The 17,710-nt window shown below is 51.3% G+C and overlaps 9 protein-coding genes across 9 annotated transcripts; 3 read left to right on the top strand and 6 right to left on the bottom strand.

Annotated features, from left to right (window-relative positions):
- Window positions 1-220: 220 nt before the first annotated feature.
- Window positions 221-1,029, bottom strand: N7489_001927 (complex I NDUFA12 subunit family protein; the record flags this gene model as incomplete). Its single annotated transcript, XM_056707682.1, has 7 exons — window positions 221-269; window positions 336-473; window positions 542-605; window positions 671-748; window positions 809-815; window positions 900-920; window positions 979-1,029. 7 exons carry the CDS (start codon window positions 1,027-1,029, stop codon window positions 221-223), a joined length of 408 nt encoding a protein of 135 aa, XP_056571984.1.
- A 101-nt stretch (window positions 1,030-1,130) lies between these two features.
- N7489_001926 (CDP-diacylglycerol--glycerol-3-phosphate 3-phosphatidyltransferase) lies at window positions 1,131-2,879 on the top strand (the record flags this gene model as incomplete). Its single annotated transcript, XM_056707681.1, has 3 exons — window positions 1,131-1,418; window positions 1,475-1,827; window positions 1,877-2,879. 3 exons carry the CDS (start codon window positions 1,131-1,133, stop codon window positions 2,877-2,879), a joined length of 1,644 nt encoding a protein of 547 aa, XP_056571983.1.
- A 201-nt stretch (window positions 2,880-3,080) lies between these two features.
- N7489_001925 (HAD family hydrolase) lies at window positions 3,081-3,806 on the top strand (the record flags this gene model as incomplete). Its single annotated transcript, XM_056707680.1, has 1 exon — window positions 3,081-3,806. The coding sequence occupies one exon, from the start codon at window positions 3,081-3,083 to the stop codon at window positions 3,804-3,806; it is 726 nt and encodes a 241-aa protein (XP_056571982.1).
- A 163-nt stretch (window positions 3,807-3,969) lies between these two features.
- On the bottom strand, window positions 3,970-5,528 carry N7489_001924 (ribosome biogenesis protein LTV1; the record flags this gene model as incomplete). Its single annotated transcript, XM_056707679.1, has 2 exons — window positions 3,970-5,458; window positions 5,509-5,528. 2 exons carry the CDS (start codon window positions 5,526-5,528, stop codon window positions 3,970-3,972), a joined length of 1,509 nt encoding a protein of 502 aa, XP_056571981.1.
- Window positions 5,529-6,103: 575 nt separating this feature from the next.
- On the top strand, window positions 6,104-8,116 carry N7489_001923 (ribosome biogenesis GTPase LSG1; the record flags this gene model as incomplete). The annotated part of the gene is made up of 1 exon (XM_056707678.1): window positions 6,104-8,116. The coding sequence occupies one exon, from the start codon at window positions 6,104-6,106 to the stop codon at window positions 8,114-8,116; it is 2,013 nt and encodes a 670-aa protein (XP_056571980.1).
- A 425-nt stretch (window positions 8,117-8,541) lies between these two features.
- N7489_001922 (uncharacterized protein) lies at window positions 8,542-10,123 on the bottom strand (the record flags this gene model as incomplete). The annotated part of the gene is made up of 4 exons (XM_056707677.1): window positions 8,542-9,348; window positions 9,415-9,627; window positions 9,725-9,970; window positions 10,049-10,123. The coding sequence occupies 4 exons, from the start codon at window positions 10,121-10,123 to the stop codon at window positions 8,542-8,544; spliced, it is 1,341 nt and encodes a 446-aa protein (XP_056571979.1).
- A 911-nt stretch (window positions 10,124-11,034) lies between these two features.
- On the bottom strand, window positions 11,035-11,465 carry N7489_001921 (Spo12 family protein; the record flags this gene model as incomplete). The annotated part of the gene is made up of 3 exons (XM_056707676.1): window positions 11,035-11,122; window positions 11,179-11,268; window positions 11,320-11,465. 3 exons carry the CDS (start codon window positions 11,463-11,465, stop codon window positions 11,035-11,037), a joined length of 324 nt encoding a protein of 107 aa, XP_056571978.1.
- Window positions 11,466-11,911: 446 nt separating this feature from the next.
- Window positions 11,912-14,518, bottom strand: N7489_001920 (Sad1/UNC domain protein; the record flags this gene model as incomplete). Its single annotated transcript, XM_056707675.1, has 1 exon — window positions 11,912-14,518. One exon carries the CDS (start codon window positions 14,516-14,518, stop codon window positions 11,912-11,914), a length of 2,607 nt encoding a protein of 868 aa, XP_056571977.1.
- Window positions 14,519-15,441: 923 nt separating this feature from the next.
- N7489_001919 (putative serine/threonine protein kinase) lies at window positions 15,442-17,361 on the bottom strand (the record flags this gene model as incomplete). The annotated part of the gene is made up of 1 exon (XM_056707674.1): window positions 15,442-17,361. The coding sequence occupies one exon, from the start codon at window positions 17,359-17,361 to the stop codon at window positions 15,442-15,444; it is 1,920 nt and encodes a 639-aa protein (XP_056571976.1).
- Between the last annotated feature and the right edge of the window lie 349 nt (window positions 17,362-17,710).

Below are 17,710 nucleotides of genomic sequence, written 5' to 3'. Positions count from 1 at the left end.
GATACCTTGTTTATACCATGAGGACCTATTACTAAAATTTCATTGAGGCGCAATTTTAGAAACGGACTTTCTTCGTAAAAAGAAAAAGTGAGCACTACTCGCAAAACGTCTTTATATACATTTCCCAAATCAACGAACGAGTTGCCAATGGGTGAAAATCGAAGAACGGGACCAGTTGAACGGCAAAACAAGTGGATTGATTCTGCTACTGCAAATAAATCTACCGCGGAGCAGCGGTGGGAGTCCAGGCAGCGATCTTGGGCCGGGTGCTAGGGTGATGTTAGTCGATACACGGAGAAGACAGGAAATGTCGCACACAGGGACATAGCACATACGTGGAGTAAGTCTTGTATGCGGCGCGGCTCAGAGTTGGGTTGGGGCGGTGGTCAGACTCCTCCCAGGGACGCAAACCGGACTGCATGACCTTGTCGGCGTGCGGGGGCCCGTCAACGAGGTAGGAGATCCAGGCGTGCCTTGACTAGGTTAGTTTCACATAATCGCAGGTGCATTGGTGACCCAGTGCAGCGAGAGAAGCGCTTACCAGCCAGGCTCAATGTGGGATGCGTCGTATTCGGCCTCCTTGTAGTCGACCCATCGTGTTCGGACTAATCGGGGAAGTACTGTTAGAACTCCATGTTTCAATGTTATAGTATGAGAAGACTCTTCTTACGAGGCAATTCCTCCAGATTCTCGAAGTATTTGTTTCCGAAGCGGTCGATTCCGATCAGAGTTCCGGCCTTGGTATCACCTGTAAGAGCGCGTATTGTTAGTCAACTGCTGGGTAGACATCGATGAAGTGGCAACGTACCGATGTACTATACCACAGCGAACGGGGACACTGGTTAGTCTCGAGCCCATCCAATTGACCTGCTGTTCCGGCGGAGGCGTCCGTAACCTACCTGCATCTGGTGGGCGGCATCCTGTACAAGTATGTTAGCAACCGAGATTTTATAGAGCATAAGTCGCAATTATACGAACCTTGAAGCCGACCCGACGAAGGTTGCGCAGCGTCCTCATAATAGTCGACATCTTTGCTGGTATATTGTGCTAGAGCGAATGGGATACGAGAGATTGGCGATTTGAGGTTGCAGGAGGGCGGTGTGTTTGCACTGTTTGCACTCCGCTCTACCATGGATGTCCCGATTCAGAAAACCCTCGACTTTGGATATTCAGACATGTTTGGTCGCATTAGAGGGCAAACGCTTCGTTGCGCTGGACGTCGCCCAGTCGCACGTCAGAGACTGTGCGCTCGCCAATTTTCTGCGCATACCGGTACAGGCGCTACTACTGCAGCACCCGCTCCTTCACCTCTAGCAGGAATCACCGCGGAGCTAGACCGCATTGCTCCCCGATTCGAGGTGCCTGCGTCTCAGATTCATATCATTGACTCTCCTGCCAATTTTTATTCTACGCTGAAGGTGTGTCCTGTTATGTTTGTCTTAAAATAATTTGCAACTAACTCCCAGGTCTGCAGAATAAAATCCGCAATGCCCGGCGGCGCATTTACCTCTCTACACTGTACATCGGCAAGACAGAACATGATCTTATCAACACCTTGAGCGAGGCTCTCCGCGCAAATCCGGATCTCAAAGTTTCTATTCTTACCGATGCTCTGCGCGGCACACGGGAGACACCGAATGCTTCATGCGCATCACTCCTATGTTCGTTGGTTGAAGAGTACGGACCTGAACGAGTCGAGATTCGGATGTTTCATACTCCCAATTTGACAGGTCTAAGAAAGAAGTGGATTCCCCGCCGCATCAACGAAGGCTGGGGCTTGCAACACATGAAGTTGTACGGGATAGACGACGAGATCATTCTATCGGGGTATGTTATCTGCGGGCCGGACAAACGTGAGATATTAATATATTTGCAGAGCAAACCTATCCGAGGAATACTTCACCAGCCGCCTCGATCGATACCATGTGTTTGATTCCAAGGCGCTCACTGAATATTACGCTGGGATCCACCATGCAATCTGCAGCCTGAGCTTCCAGGTGCTGCCAGACCCTCAGAACAAATCCAGCTATATTTTGGACTGGCCTGCAACAAACAAGGCCCCTTCTCCTCTTGATGAGCCTCAAAAATTTATTGCCTATTCTTCGACGTTCCTGAGCCCGCTCATTCAGGCTTCTGACAACAAACCTGCGCTTCCCTCCTCATCAAGTCGAACATATGTATACCCTGTATCGCAATTTACTTCTCTCATGCAACCTGATGACACATCTACCGAATACCCTGCGGTGACGACAATTCTCCATCTCCTGTCAAGCTCATCAGTCTTTGCCGGTGCCCGCTGGCTCTTCACAGCTGGTTACTTCAATATGCACCCTGTCTTTTCCTCCCTCCTAATTTCTAGTACAACCACCGCCTCAAGGACTCCTACCACCACAAAAGGTACCGTTCTGACGGCCTCGCCTTGGGCAAATGGATTCTTTGGCTCCTCTGGAATCTCGGGAATGCTACCAGCCGCATACACACATCTCTCTGCCCGCTTCCTTGATCGCGTCGCCGATGCACATGCCACCGACTCCGTTCAACTGAAGGAGTGGCGCAAGGGCACTGTTGGCATGCCAGGCGGATGGACCTACCATGCCAAGGGTCTGTGGGTTACACTGCCGCGCGAGGAACACCCCAGCCTCACCTTCGTCGGTAGCAGCAACTACACAAAGCGCAGCTACAGCCTAGACCTTGAGACTGGTGCGGTGGTCGTCACAAATGATCCTGATCTCAAGCAGAAGCTGAATGAAGAGACGGAGCGGCTTCAGAAAGATGCCAGCCCTGTCTCGAGGGAGGACCTGATGCGAACGGAAAGGCGAGTCGGATGGAATGTGAGACTTTCCATGTGGATTGTAGAGAAGGTTGGCGGCGCCTTCTGATCCACTTCTTTGTCTTTTGTATAAATATCTTTGAAAATAATAGAGGACCTGTAATATAGTGGGGTATAGATTGATGTGACTGAGGCTATCACACCATCCGTCCGAGAACATCTGAGTCATACACTATGAATGCACCCGTGGACAACTCCTATTTCGATTACACGAAAGTCACATAGAGTGACCACGGCCTGAAATACCTCCATGTCTATCCCAGAAATTGTCGTCTCCAAAAACTGGTTTGGCTTCGATCTAGATGACACGCTCCACGAATTCCGACGAGCCTCGGCCAATGCCTCGGCCAGCGTCTTCGAGACAGTCCACGCCTCAAACAGCAAGACCAGCGTGGATATCCTGAGGAGCACATACCAAGACATCCTGCGCAATGCAACCGCAAATGCCTTCACAGATGGCAGGACCTCAAGCGAGTATCGACGCGAACGATTCGGGCGTCTCCTCCAGACGCACAGGCTCATTGATGACTCCCTGCTGGATCATCTGTTAGAGGTATATCAAGACTCTCTACGCAAAAACTTGACTCTCAAGGCGGGTGCATTGCATCTTTTGCAGACATTGCGGGGGCTGGGGAAGAAAGTCATTGTCATTACTGAGGGCCCGGCGGATGCGCAGGAGTGGACGATTCAGGAACTCGGGCTACGGTCTTACGTCGATGTTCTTGTGACGACGAACGAGGTGGGCAAGTCTAAGGTGGATGGGATGTTTGGTATTGTGTTGGAGAAATATGGTATTGCGGCGGAAGATATTGTATACTTCGGTGACAATAGGATTCGCGATGTTCAGGCTGCGCGTGAGGAGGGGATCCTGGCTGTTCTTTATGATGAAAAACAGCAGTCTTGCTTGCATGATGTCAGTACATTACGAGTGGGTTCGTGGGCTGTTGCAGGAAAGATACTCGTGCATAGAGAGTAAGGATACACAATAGAGCATCGAGATATAAACACAACTTTTGGTCTAGCCATCAAGAGATATCAACCCTAACGCACAGGAATGCCGTAATAAAATAAATAATAAAAGCCAAACGCCATGTCATGACTGGGATTCCCGTCGTCTCGTATGCAGTGTAAATATTCATCTAAGCTCTTCCGGAGACTTTGCCCTTCCCACCTTGAATTCGAGCGGGGCCGAGACCTGATCGCACCTCGTCGAGCATTCTGATGCCAATGGCCTCGTTACCATTCTTGCCACGCTTATGCTTGGCACCGTGGCGCTTGGCCTGTCCACTGGTATTGGGGTCCCAGCTGGAGAGGAAGTCGTCCATTACATTGTTAAAGGCGCTGCGGCTGTGCACGGCTTCACCGTTACCATCGACCAGACTGGGGGCCTGAGATGATGCGGTGGACATGCCCGTCATGCCGGTGGCACCTGTCATTCCACTGATCGTGGACATGTCGTCATCGTATTCGTCCTCCTCGTCAAGAGAGTAGAGCTGCTCAATCTTGTCAAATCGGTCGTCGAGGAGGCGGTGGCCGTCAGTACGAGCCAGAGCGGACGACGTCATTGAGTACGCAGACGGATTGGTCAGAGCACCCTTGCGCTTCTTGCGGCGAATTGGCGTTCCGCCAGCAGTGAAGACGGTTGACGCCATCGTCTGCGATGGGGCGATCGTGGGTGCAGCCGGCACAGGAGCATTGCCAGCCTTGGCATCTTTCTTGAACTTGGCGAACTCGTTCATCCAGCTCTGGTCAGTGGGCTCCATATCGGGAGCCGGCTTATCATGTTCAGGCAACTCTCCGGGTTCCATTGGTGGCTTCACTGGCCCTTCCGGTAGTTCGTCATCCATTGAGCGATGGGCGTCAGTGCTGTCCGGCTGCACGGGCGCTTTCTCCGTAGCATCTGACTCCCACCCGTCGTCTTCGACATCGTGGTCGAACAGAGAATCCTCCCAGTCGCCCTCGTCTATTTCCTCGGCATCGGCTGTTAATTCGCCGAAGATTCCGTCAGCGTCGCCCTCCTCTACGAAGGCTTCGTCCTCCAGCGCCTCCAGCGCCTCTCGCAGCCGGGGGTCCATGTCAGGCTTGAATCCAGCAATGGCATCTGGAACATTCTGCTGGTCCTGGTAGGTTGGCTTGCGGACAAAAGATGAAGCAGTTGAGCGCACATCGCCATATTGTGAGCCATAAAGGCTAGGGCCTACGGAGGAGCCCTGGCCATAGGTATCTTTATCCACGAGCGAGACCTGACGCAGCGCATCTTCCAGCTTCATCCCTCGACCGGCCCTGCCCTTGCCTTTCTCGGTCTTGGCTTCGACAAAGTACGCATCGCCGCTGCCGGTTCCGAGCTCGCGAAGATGCTGCATGTAATCGTAGCTGGTGTCATCGTAGTAGACGCCATAGTTGGCAGCCTCGCCCTCATTTTTGCGAGCACTGTCACCGTATTCGGACTGGAGATCAGACAAATTTGGCAATGTCTTCTTTGAGGTGTTCGATGCGGAAGACGATGCGGGCGCGGGCGCGGGGCCTCCGACCTGGTACAGGAAACGGTCGTCCGCATTGGTATCGTGGATCAATGGGTCATTTTGAGACCGGTGAAAGAGCTGGAACTTGCTCGCGTTCTTCTTGTCACTATGAAGATATCAGCTTGGGCGCCTTGACCATTCTCGCGCGATACTTACATCCACTGTTTGGGCGGCATCTTTGATTTGGTCAATTTTTTGGTATCGCAGAAAAAAAGGGAAAAAGTGGGATTGATAGGGTCACGTGTAGCTTATCTATCGCCCCTCGTTCTCCGGGGTCCTCAGAATCTTGGAATTGTACGGAGTATACGATGTTTAATGGGCGTCTTTTCTTTTCAAGTTCCACTCTGCTTCATTTAATTTTGATTTTATTGTGCAGCTTCGCTTGGAGACTTGGGTATTCATTGGGCTCGGCGCTTCAACGAGGCCCGCATCAATAGTACTACTTTATCACGTTGGACCATAAATCCTAGTTATAGACCTCGTTATGATTCTCATATGCTTTACTTTTCGTATATATATAGTTTACACCTAAAATAATATGAATAGAGTGATTAAAAACCTGCAAAACAGTCCATGGCTATATATACTTGCCTTGAAAGGCTCTGGGCGATAGAGGGGGCTTAGTCAGCGTTATCTTATCCGTCTGAATAATCCAAAATTCCCTTTTTCAGGTGGGGGTTGTGTCTTTCGGCTGGATTTTTTGCTTCCTACAACTCTTTTCAATTTTAGGGAATCTAAAGTCATCGCCACCATGGTTTTGGCTAAATCCAAGAAATCCGTGGGACTCGGTTCCAGTCTCATGAACGATCGGTTCGGAAAGGGCAAAGCATCCTCTCAGAAGAAGGTCTCTCACAACAATGCCATCCAGCGCACAGGTGTCAATGGTGAAACCTACGTCACCAACGAGGCAAAGGAGGCCTCATGGGTCAAGATGCGCAGTATCACTGAGCAGGCAGCGCTCGACGAATTCCTGAGTACCGCCGAACTGGCCGGAACCGACTTTACCGCTGAAAAAATCAATAACGTCAAGATCATCCACTCCGATCAGAAGAACCCCTTCCTTCTCACCCCCACCGAAGAGAAGAAGGCTTTCATTAAGCACCAGAAGAATAAGGACCGCCTCACTGTTCCCCGACGACCCAAGTGGGACCAGTCCACAACTCGAAATGAACTAGAAACGATGGAGAAACAAAGTCTGTTGGACTGGCGACGAGGGCTGGCGGAGCTGATTGAGAACCACGATCTGCTGATGACCCCATTCGAGCGCAACCTGGAGGTCTGGCGTCAGCTGTGGCGTGTCATTGAGCGGTCCGACCTTATCGTGCAGATTGTCGACGCGCGCAACCCGTTGCAATTCCGTTCGGAGGATCTGGAGAGTTACGTCAAGGAGATTGACCCTCGGAAGAAGAACTTGTTGTTGGTCAACAAGGCGGATATGTTAAGTCTTAAGCAGAGAGAAGCCTGGGCGAAGTATTTTGAGAAGAACAATATCAACTTCCGTTTCTTCTCTGCCCACCTCGCCAAAGAGAAGAACGAAGCCCTCGCTTTGCAGGAGCAAGAAAATGACTCCGATGCTGAACTTGCCCAGTCGGCGAGTAAGATCAACATGCACGCCAATGAAGATGATGACGATACAGTGGAGGAAGAAAGAGCTAAGCTTGCCGATCCTGAGCGCTCGCTTGGGACACACATTCTGGACACTGAAGAACTCGAAGAGCTTTTCCTGGCCAACTCCCCAGAATCACTACCGCAAGATGAGTCTAGCGAGCCCAAACGGAAGACCACAATCGGTCTGGTCGGTTACCCCAACGTGGGTAAGTCCAGTACCATCAACGCCCTTCTCGGTGCGAAGAAGGTCTCTGTCTCTGCCACCCCCGGTAAGACCAAACATTTCCAGACTCTCTACCTCTCGCCAGAGATTATGCTGTGCGATTGTCCCGGTCTCGTGTTCCCCAACTTCGCCACCACTAAGGCCGAGTTGGTCGTCAATGGTGTGCTGCCCATCGATCAGCAGCGTGAATTCACCGGTCCCGCCGGTATTGTCGCCAAGCGTATCCCCAAGCATTTCATTGAGCAGGTGTACGGTGTGAAGCTCAGAATGCGTCCCATTGAAGAGGGTGGCACTGGCGTCCCCACTGCCAGCGAGATTCTGCGTGCGTACGCTCGCGCCCGCGGTTTCTCTACTCAGGGTATTGGTCAGCCCGACGAGTCCCGCGCTGCACGATACGTTCTGAAGGACTATGTCAATGGAAAGCTTCTCTGGGTCAACCCTCCCCCCGTTGGCGAGGACGAAACACCTTATGATACCGTCGAGTTCAACAGCGACCTATACGATCTCGCCCATCTTCCCGAAAGACGCCGACTTCAGCTCACACAAGCCAAGGTTGGAAATGGAAAGCATGCCGCAGTAGACGAGGCCACTGCAGAGTCCGCCGGCGACGTCGACTTGGAGGACCCCTCTGACCTAGCCAAGCTGTCCGTCGAGCCGGAGCTCGGTCGCACCTCCCGCAACCTTGATACGGGCTTTTTCGGCTCAGAAACCGGCCCTTCTGCTGGTCGTCTGACCCTCCCCTTCCAGTCTCGGTACACCCAACAGGGCCAGGAGATGCGCAAGGCGCCAACAGGCCGCAAGGAGCGTATGATGGTTGCTCTTGAGCGTGGCGTGGATGTCTCCGAGGTGAAGGGTAACTCGAAGAAGCACTTCAAGGCAAACAAACGCCTGGCCAAGGGCAAGCGCAACAACCCTGAGGATGACGACTACTAAAAAGTGATTTATTTTCTTTATATTTCCTTTGTTGCATTGTTGCTTGCGCTCGCAGGCGAGTCGGGGGAGATCATACCACACACACTCTCTCTCTTCCTGGGCTCATGGGGCTTGGGTTGAATGAATTGATAAATGGTCCTACCTGTGGGATTTTCACGTCATGTCGGGATCGAATGTTTTATGTCCATGTCCATGTCCATGTTCAGGAATCATCTTTTGGCGTTAGGTTTTTACGAGTTGAATAACGATTTATACCAGTCATTCATTCACTTGAGTATCGTGTCACTTCTCTGCTACCGTAAGACCGTCTTCCAACATGGACTTCAATGTCAAAACTCAAGTAGAAACGGGAGCAATGTCCATGCATTCTTATTTAGCCGAACCAAGCAGCAGACTATATTCGTAAACTATATCTCCATTATATTTCAAAGATGGCTCTTAGGCTTGAACCCGGAAGCAGCAAGCAAGCGATCAGCCTCCTCACGCTGCCAGTTCAACTTAGCAGTAACGGCATCCTTGCGAGCCTTGTTCTCCCTCTTACCCAGCTGCTGCAAGTGTACCTCATCAGGACCATCCGCAATACGCAGGGTACGAATACCAGCCCACAAGTACGCAAGCGGGGTATCCTGACAAACACCAGCAGCACCATAAGCCTGCACGGCCCGATCAATGATAGTAAGCGCAGTCTGGGGAACAAGAACCTTTGCCTGAGCAATTTCCTTGAGCGCGCTCTTAGCATCACCCTGATCGATCTTGATAGCAGCGTTCAAGACAATCAAACGCGCAGCATCAACCTCAATGCGCGACTTGGCAATCCACTCGAGGATCACGCCGTGCGCGACTAAAGGCTTGCCGAAGGTCATCTTGCGCTCGTCGTTGACGCGGGCAATCAGCCACTCGAGCGCGCGCTCCGCGGCGCCAATCGCCCGCATGGCGTGGTGGATGCGACCGGGACCCAGACGGCCCTGGATGATCTCGAAGCCGCGGCCTTCGCCGAGGACCATGTTTGATGCGGGGACGCGCACGTCCTTGAATGTGATGTGGCCGTGGCCGTGGGGCGCGTCATCATACCCGTATACTGTCAACATGCGGTGCACTGTGATGCCTGGGAGTCCGGCGGGCACGAGGATGACGGATTGCTGCTTGTAGGTGTCTGGGTTGGTGGGGTCGGTCTTGCCCATTACTAGGTAAATTGCACAGCGGGGATCGCCCGCGCCGGAGGACCACCATTTCTATAGTTGGGTTGTTAGGAGTCGATTGGGACTAGTTTGCGGATTGGGGATTAGAGAGGTACGCACCGAGCCATTCAGCACGTATTCATTGCCCTCCCGGCGGATGTTAAGCTCAATATTGGTCGCATCACTGGACGCGACGTCTGGCTCGGTCATCAGGAAAGCAGAGCGGATTTTGCCCTCCAGCAGGGGTGCAAGCCACTGCTTCTTTTGTGCGTCATTGCCGTACTTGGCGAACACCTCCATGTTACCGGTATCTGGGGCAGCATTGTTGGTAGCCTGGTGACGAAAGGAAAGTTGGTCAGCGATCGATATCAATTGGTAGGGTCTCCCGACGAGTGAAACAATGTGCCAGGCAAAGAATATGATAACCCACCTCCGAGGCAACCTTGCTCTTGCCGAGCAATTCAGCCATCAATCCATACTCCAGGTTTGAGAATCCAGCGCCCTGAGTGAAGTGGTTCTTGGGCAGGAACATGTTCCACAGACCGAGCTTCTTGGCCTTCTCCTTCAGGCCCTCCAAAACGGCGGGGGTGGTGGTCCATCGCTTCTCACCTTCGCCGAGCTGGGCCGAGAAGACGGTGTCGGCGGGGATGCAGTCCTTTTCAACGAATTCCTCGACCTGGAGGCACGTTAGCGCTGATTAATAAAAAACAAACCCACCTGTGCTGTAATGGGCAGGGTGTTGGGAATGAGTTACCAAGTCAAGGGTCCGCTTGGCGTGTTCGCTGACGAACGGCTGGGCAATGGGTGGAATACGGGAAGAGGCGGACATTTTTGGAAAAGAGTGATTGAAGCAAAATAGAAGCCGAAAGCAGCGAATATAAAGGGAAGACGAAGTCAGGCCATCGAATTGCGGAGAAGGTGGAGAAGCCGACGGGTTTTGTCGAGCCTCGGCTCAGCGACTAACCGACTTGGAGATTTGGTATCTCACCATATTTCGACGGCGAGATCTCCGAGACCTTGTATAGATGTGTAGAGAATATGAGAATATAAGAATGTATGGGATTAAGAATATTGCTATTCAATTGCTCAATATCGGTTCTCACGGGCACTAACTAGTTAATAACCGTCAAGATATTAACAAAAAGGAAACATTAGCAGTTCAGCAGAAATAACCTTAGGAAAAGGGGCAAAATCAATACCAAAGGAAAGATAGCTCTTAGACAGCTCTTAGCCAGCGTATCCAGATAGCCCTACTTCTTCAGCATCGAGTGTCCGAAATTGGCAGTTCAGTATCCCGAGGTCTGTATATAGTAAGGACCGAGGCATAGAACTACATATTACACTGTAGACTACGTATACCTAGGTAATGTACATACCTATAGATATACCAGAATATCAAAATATCAAAATATCAAGAAAACGTTGCATTGATTCCAATGTGCTCCATGAGATATCCCAATTACAGTTCCATCCATCCCATACCCCGTACACACACCAAAAAAACAAAGGCATTGCAGGTCATCAAAGAAAAACATAAGAAATCCAACTCCAGACCTGATCATAAAGATCTCAAATCTGCCTTTCCTCAATGCATCCGACACAGCGACCGGCGCCGAGTAAAAGAGATTGAAGGAAAGACAATAGAAACGAAGTCCGAGAGGGAGATAAAAAGAAGAAGAATAGAAAAAAAACCCCTGAAACATCTCAACATCTCAACATCTCAAAAAGACCGGAGTCCTTTCAGTTTTCGGTCCGGGCCTGCTCGGCTGAAGATTGCTCGTAGCTCTTCTTGCCGAGCTTAGCGAACAGCGACTGGGGTTTGCCGGCACTGCAGGAGATTAGCTTAGGTCCAGAGTGTAGATAGACAGTTGGAAGATCACATACTTCTTAAACCGCTTGCCCTTGATATCGCTCAACTTCTTTGTGCAGGGACTCATGATATCGTCTGAGGGTGAGACGTAGGAGGTTGGTTGTCTGTTATGTTAAGTCAAGTTCCCACCGAGGATAATACTTGGGAAGACTCACTCCTCGCTCACTACTTTGCCCTGCAGCACCTGGCGGTGGTACTCCATTGATGAAATGTCGGAACCCTTCAGGTCGGTCTTGTCTGCAGACAGGTGGGTGTTGGTTGAGCGGTCGGCCAGAGGCTGAGCTTGTGTGGTTACGTCCATATTGTGAATGTGTAGAGAGTTGAAGGGATAGAGATGATTTCTGAGTATTGGAGAGAGGATTGAGAGTAATGAAGAAAAAACAAAGATAAGAAAAACGTTGACGGGCTGTTATGGAAAAATGCGCGATTGTTGGCTGGGCAACTGAGTATGACGCCACATATTCTGGATACTGTTGACTACTTACTACCGCACACGGAGTACATGTATTAAAGGCTTTGGTGTTATTGGGTTTTAACTATAACAGTTTTAATGATTTTGATCTAAAGCAAATAGCTAACAAGACTCACAACAAAAAGTACAAAATTAAACCGGGAATCATCGCGTCGTCCAAACATACACGCAATAGGGTACATAGTACAGTGTACAGATGCAAAGCGCTAGTAAATAAAGATGAGAATGCAAGAGTCATAAAGGTATTAAAGTCATTATAGCCCAGAAAGGGAGGATCACAGCTCACGCGACCGTGGATTATCAGCACCCACGTCGACATCAGCCGATGAGGCCATATCCAGGTCAACGGGGCGGCCATTCAATACAGGCGGCGTACTCTGAGAACGGGGTTGTGGGGTCGCCAGAGTAGGCACAGACATAGACTCCGGAGAGATAGGTTCTTCCACCTTGTCCGTCTCATCGGCATCTCGTTCGGTTGAAGAAGACGTAGGAGTCGGCGGGGAATAGGCCGCGGTCGGACTAGCAGCGCTATCTTGGTCCGACGAGTCAGAAAGATTTCTGTGATGGCCACTGTTCTCATGGTACGAGGACGACGTTGGGCGGGTCAACCCCGGGCTACCCGACGGAGAGGCAAAGATCGGTGATGAAGACCGCAGACTGTAGGACCGAGCGACCATTTTTTGGACGGCAGGGAACTCCATATAGTTGCTTCCCGACCCCCGTGAGAACAGGACGAGGGCAAAGCAGCAAAGGACCATGATGCTCTGGATCACAGTGACTCTCTTTTGGAAAACTAGTTCATCTGCAAGGACACCGAGCTGGCCGCTGAGTGAGTGGACTTCTTGGTGGTACTGCATACGCTGGTGCTCGAATTCAAGAGCAACAGACTTCCAAACGTGATCGTACTGCTCCCGGAATTCTTTCAATTCGTTGAGAACAGTTACGTTGAGGTTTTCAAGGAATGTAGATGTCTTCGCTAACTGTCGCTTCTCAACCTTGTTAAATGCATCGCGTAAGATGCGAGACTGTTCCTCAATATAGAGAAGAGACAGGGTTGAGTTCGACTCAAGCATCTGGAGCCGCTTGTGGACAGATTTGAAGAAAGATTCTTGGGTCGTGGGGTTTGCAGATGGCGGTTGAGTGTTTGTAGGTCTCGTCGACTCTGGAGGAGGGCTGTTCTGCTCCTCTTTGGAATTGGTAGTGGCTTTCCCTGCGACCTCAGATGTGGCGTTCTGCTGAGCAGGCTCCGATGATACGCTTGAGGCATCTGGAGGGGTTACGACATTTTTGGCAGGCTCCCCCTGCTTTCGAGTATCTTCAGCTTTCGAGGGTGCGGATGGTCCAGCATTCGTCGCGGAGGGACTGTCTCCAACCACAGCAGTAGAGTTCTGTTTCGGTGCCGGCTTGGTCTGGTCCGTTGTGGCTGACGTTGACGGAGTCATAACAGGCGGCCCATCATTAATGCCGCATATGTCTTCATCTCCGTGTTTCGCGAAAGGCGACGCGGCCTCTAATAGAGGGTTAGGACAAACTTCACCCACCGCAAGGCTAGGTTCCACCGCAGGAATGAATTTCTCGACAGGCACCTCGACAGGTTTATTTTCCAGGTCTTCAGAAAGCCGATTGGTTTCACTAGCCTCCAACTCCTCTACCTCAACGCGGTCAGAGCTCTCGTCATGTTTGTACTCTTCCATCATGGTGGTACCATGCACTCGAATTAAGCTGACAGGACAGAAAAACTCATGTCCATAGTGCGTGAGGAACTCAATTCGAAGGTAACGAGCCCAGATAAGCGAGTTCTCTACTGCGAAAGCTTGCACCTCACGAGTGTTGCGTGCCTCATAGACACCGAGTTCTTTCCACTGGTCCGGTTTCGCGGGATACCGATCCGAGACACTAACTCGGAATGTGTGGAAGATAGAACTGAAGAACTCATAGTTGGCAAGAACAACCGTGTCAACCAGAATATCGTCGCACAGTTCCAGGATAAGGAATTTGTTCTGAGCGCGGCACTCGTTGAGCATATAGCTATCCTTGTTCTCAATGAGCACAGAAGACGAACCCTTGCACTCAGGATTCGTCTTCAGGACCGTGGCTGCGCAATCAAAGGAAGCATAGTTGAACCGTTCCTTGCAAGTAGTGCCAGCATCCTTACGGCGCGACGCATCCCTGTGGAATGCACCCTGCGCATGTACATCCACAGTTCCTCTGTCATCCACGTGCCCCGCCTGCCCGGCCTCACGCGACGGGATATGCGAGCCCCAAGCGGTAGGACTAGCCTCGGGCGTCTCAGCGCCGAACCCACCGAAGTCCAACTCGATCTCGGAGTCGTCGCCCAGCGAATCCAAAGCATTATTAATTCCTGTCGGCTGCCGTCGGTCTTCCTTTCCAGCTGCCGCAGCACGTCTGTTCCCTCCAATATTCTCGGCTGATTGTCCGACTTTGGCCAGGTTCTGCTTCTTCCAGTCCTCAAATGAGAGGAAACTAGCACCGTCCAATAGTGAGTCTGTATCTTGGTCTTGTTCTGCGTTCTGGTCTGGGGTCGTTTTCACAGTCTCTTCTGACGTCCCGCTCGATACAACAGATGGATTGATGACCGGATCGTTGGCTGCCACACTTGAATCGGGTGATGCCGAAGTAATGTACATATCGCGACCCGGTCCCCAGCGCGTCTCCAGACACGGCGGCAGGTGGAACAGCTCTGCCTCCGTCTGCCAGGTACTCTTCGCTGGACATGTTGTCACCGGTTTCGTGGGGAGAGCGCTTTGCGCCCGGTTCGGGGGTGGCTGGGCGGTCGCATTGGAGAGGGCGTTGTGGCAGAGAGCAAAAAGGATCGAGGCATGGTATATCCTGGAAATCAATGACCGGCCCGCGGTCAACATGCTGTCGAGTTGGTGAAGATAGTCGTACTTGTATAGCTCCCTCAGTGACTTCAAGCTATGAATTCGATATGCGTGCTATGCGCATCGTGGCTGGGGGTAAGAGCAGTCGACGTGGGAAGTTTCTCGTGTTTTCACTACAACATATATTTGCGAAAACTGCGATTAAGCAAACCCGAGCTTAGCGACAAATGGCGGTCTCCAGAAAGAAATGGAACAAATGGCAGGATCGGTGGCATCTCGGCATGTTAGCTCTGACCGCCTTTTAACCACGGGAATAGTACAGTCCGTATATTGTATATGATTCAATATAAAGACAACTAGTTACGGAGTACAGGCTAGGTATAATCGATAAATTACTATAGATAAAAATTCTGTGCGGATAATGATCAATTTTCCCTCTTGTCGTAACTAGTTACAGTATAACACAAGAGAAAACGGCCGCGGTTATTCCACCGTGTCATCCTACCAGGATCGACTTCACCGCAACTCATTCCACTTTCTTCCCTGAAGAATCCACGCCAACCGTGTAGTCCGTGTGCGAAGAAAGCTTCCCGTCATAATCAAATATCCACCAGCGCATGCCGAGCCAGCCTTCTAACCTTTTTGTGGTTTTTCGTATTCGTCGTCTCCGCCCAGTGTCCGGGACCCTTGGTCTGATATTGTACAGGAAGAAGAAAAGAAACAGTTTGGACCAGAGAGGATGGTGCAATGCACGTGGCAATGCCCCGTTGAGGACAGACGGAAACAGACGAAACACTCAATCCGATAACAAAGAGACACAAGACAAGAAAGCGCAACATTAATTTATCGTGGGTAATTTTGAACTTTTTTTTCCCAACTGAATCGAAACATGCAAGCAGACATCAACATGAGGGGAGAAATAGGGTGAGGGTGGAGTGAAGTGCGAGTGAATGTCGAGAACCCTAGAAGTGAGTTTCATGCCACCCACCGACGAGATCGAGATCGTCGTCAATGCTTCCTTCATCAGGAGGATGGAGGCTTCTAGGGATATTGCTGCGCCAATCTTGCCGTTCGAGCAAATGACGGCGACGAGCGTCCACAGGCGATGTGGGCTTGGATTTGGTCTGATATCCGGAAGTACCTCGACCCCAATCGTGTCGCCGAGCGTTCGCAGCAACACTCTTGGGACCAAACACCTCACGCGACTTGCGAGGCTTGTACTTGCGCGGTTCGTCCTCGGGTTTGTACTTGCGTCGCACGTCACCAAGCTTCGACCACTTATCAGCACTGGATGGCTCTGCTGGAGAGTTCCGCAAGGGGCGAGGCGTGCTACTCGACGTACTCGAGTCGCTGTCTTCGTCAAGAGAAAGATCCCCCAGTATATTGGGTTCCATCTTCGAATCGACATCTGGGCCATGAGAGCGCTGGTTGACAGAAGCGGAGTCCGGCTCGCGCAATCTTGGGAGGGTAGCTCCCTGGCTCTCTTGGCTCCAGCTGCGAGAGTTCTGCTCCCGTCGTTGGGCCACGGCAAGATCCTCGTTCTCAGACTCCTCTTCGTCCCACATGTCGCACCAGCTCTTTGAGATCTTGTCGGCACTTTTGTTTCCAAATACCATCGACAAAGAGGGCAGGGGCTTTGTTGCATGAGACGGCAGTGATCCAGTGATGGAAACTGGATCAGAGCGAGGAAGAGACGGCACCTCACGCTTGCGAAGGTTGAGCAAGACGAAGGATTCACTGAGCTGAGAGTCCAAAACAGAAGCCACTGATGGGGTTTCCATGCGGGACGAGAACCACGAGGTTCCCGCGGCTTCGGAGGCCGGGAACAGATCTTCGCTGTAGCTCTCGTTGTCCGGAATGGCAGACAGTTGTCGGATAGCCTGAGGAGGGCTCGACTGGAGCGCCTTTGCCCACGGGAAAGAATCTCCCTGGTTGACATGGGGGCTTTGAAGAGACGGGGTGCGAAGTGGTTCACGGTTAGCGCTAGCAGGAACCACCTCACGGTCTTCGGTACAAAACTCATCGAGAGATTCGTCGTCGGTAGTGAAAGATACCGCGCGGAGAATGCAATCACGCACATCCAACAAAGACCTCTTGGAAGGATCAATGGTCAAGGCATGGGTCAGAATCTCATAAGTGTCCTGAGACATGTTGGGGAAGATGTCGAAGAGCGACTGGCGATCGCGCACGTAATCCGCAAAGAGTACATCGGACTCGGTGGGGGTGACGAATGGATTACGAGCAAACAGAATGTTCAACAGGCAGATACCCACAGACCATATGTCGGCCTTGGCGGGAGAGTATCCCGTCGTTGTCGGATCATATTGCTCGGGGGCCATGTAGCGGTCGCTGCCAACACAAGCCTCGTGACACCACGAGTCTTGCGTAGCGAGACCGAAGTCGCCTAGCTTCATGGAGCCATCTTGTGTCAGGAAGATATTCTCCGGCTTGATGTCACGGTGATACAAGCCATTGGCATGCATGAAGTCGACGGCACTAATCAGCTGCAACATGAAATCCCGAACGTGCTCGGTCTCCAGTGGGCCACGGTTATGGCGGATCGCCTCGTATAGATCTCCATTGGCACAGTACTCCAAAACAAGATATGTGTGAGTCTCGGTATCGAACGTATGAATCAGGTTGACCAGGTTAGGATGAAAACCAAACCGGCGGTGACACTCGAGTTCTTCGAAGCGATCGTCAGACGAACCCGTTGAAGCCTTGATTAGACGTTTGATAGCAACGTCTTGGCCGGTCTCGGTATCTGTGGCAAGAAATACTATTCCAAAAGACCCGTGGTTGAGAGGGGCCACAGTTCGAAAACGACCATCCAAAAGTTGGCCTTCGACGAATTCTTCCTTAGAGCACTCCATGGTCGACATATTGGCCTGATGAACCCAAAAGGGACGAATGCAGAGATGAGATGAAATGGGGGAACGGACTGATGTAATGCTCCAACAAAGAGATGAAGTGAAAACAAGTCTATGAGCCGCTCAAAAGAACACTCACGCGGGTCAAGAATGCGTCGAAGTGTGATAAGCAAAAAGCAACCAGGCTAATGAAGATTAAAGAACAAGAAAAGTATCAGGCGCGGGATCCCAAGGTAAATAGAGACGGGCGAAAAGAAGAGCCGAGTGTAGTCAGGAGATTGTGATGGAAGTGGTCCTGGACCGTCTCGGGTTGTCATATAAAAAAATGTACTGGTGAAAGTTGATGGACAGATGAAAAGAG

Source organism: Penicillium chrysogenum, assembly GCF_028827035.1.
Source record: "Penicillium chrysogenum strain IBT 35668 chromosome Unknown utg000001l_segment0_segment0, whole genome shotgun sequence".
In the NCBI taxonomy this organism is placed as follows: domain Eukaryota; kingdom Fungi; phylum Ascomycota; class Eurotiomycetes; order Eurotiales; family Aspergillaceae; genus Penicillium; species Penicillium chrysogenum.
This window is presented reverse-complemented; position numbering and strand designations above follow the sequence as displayed.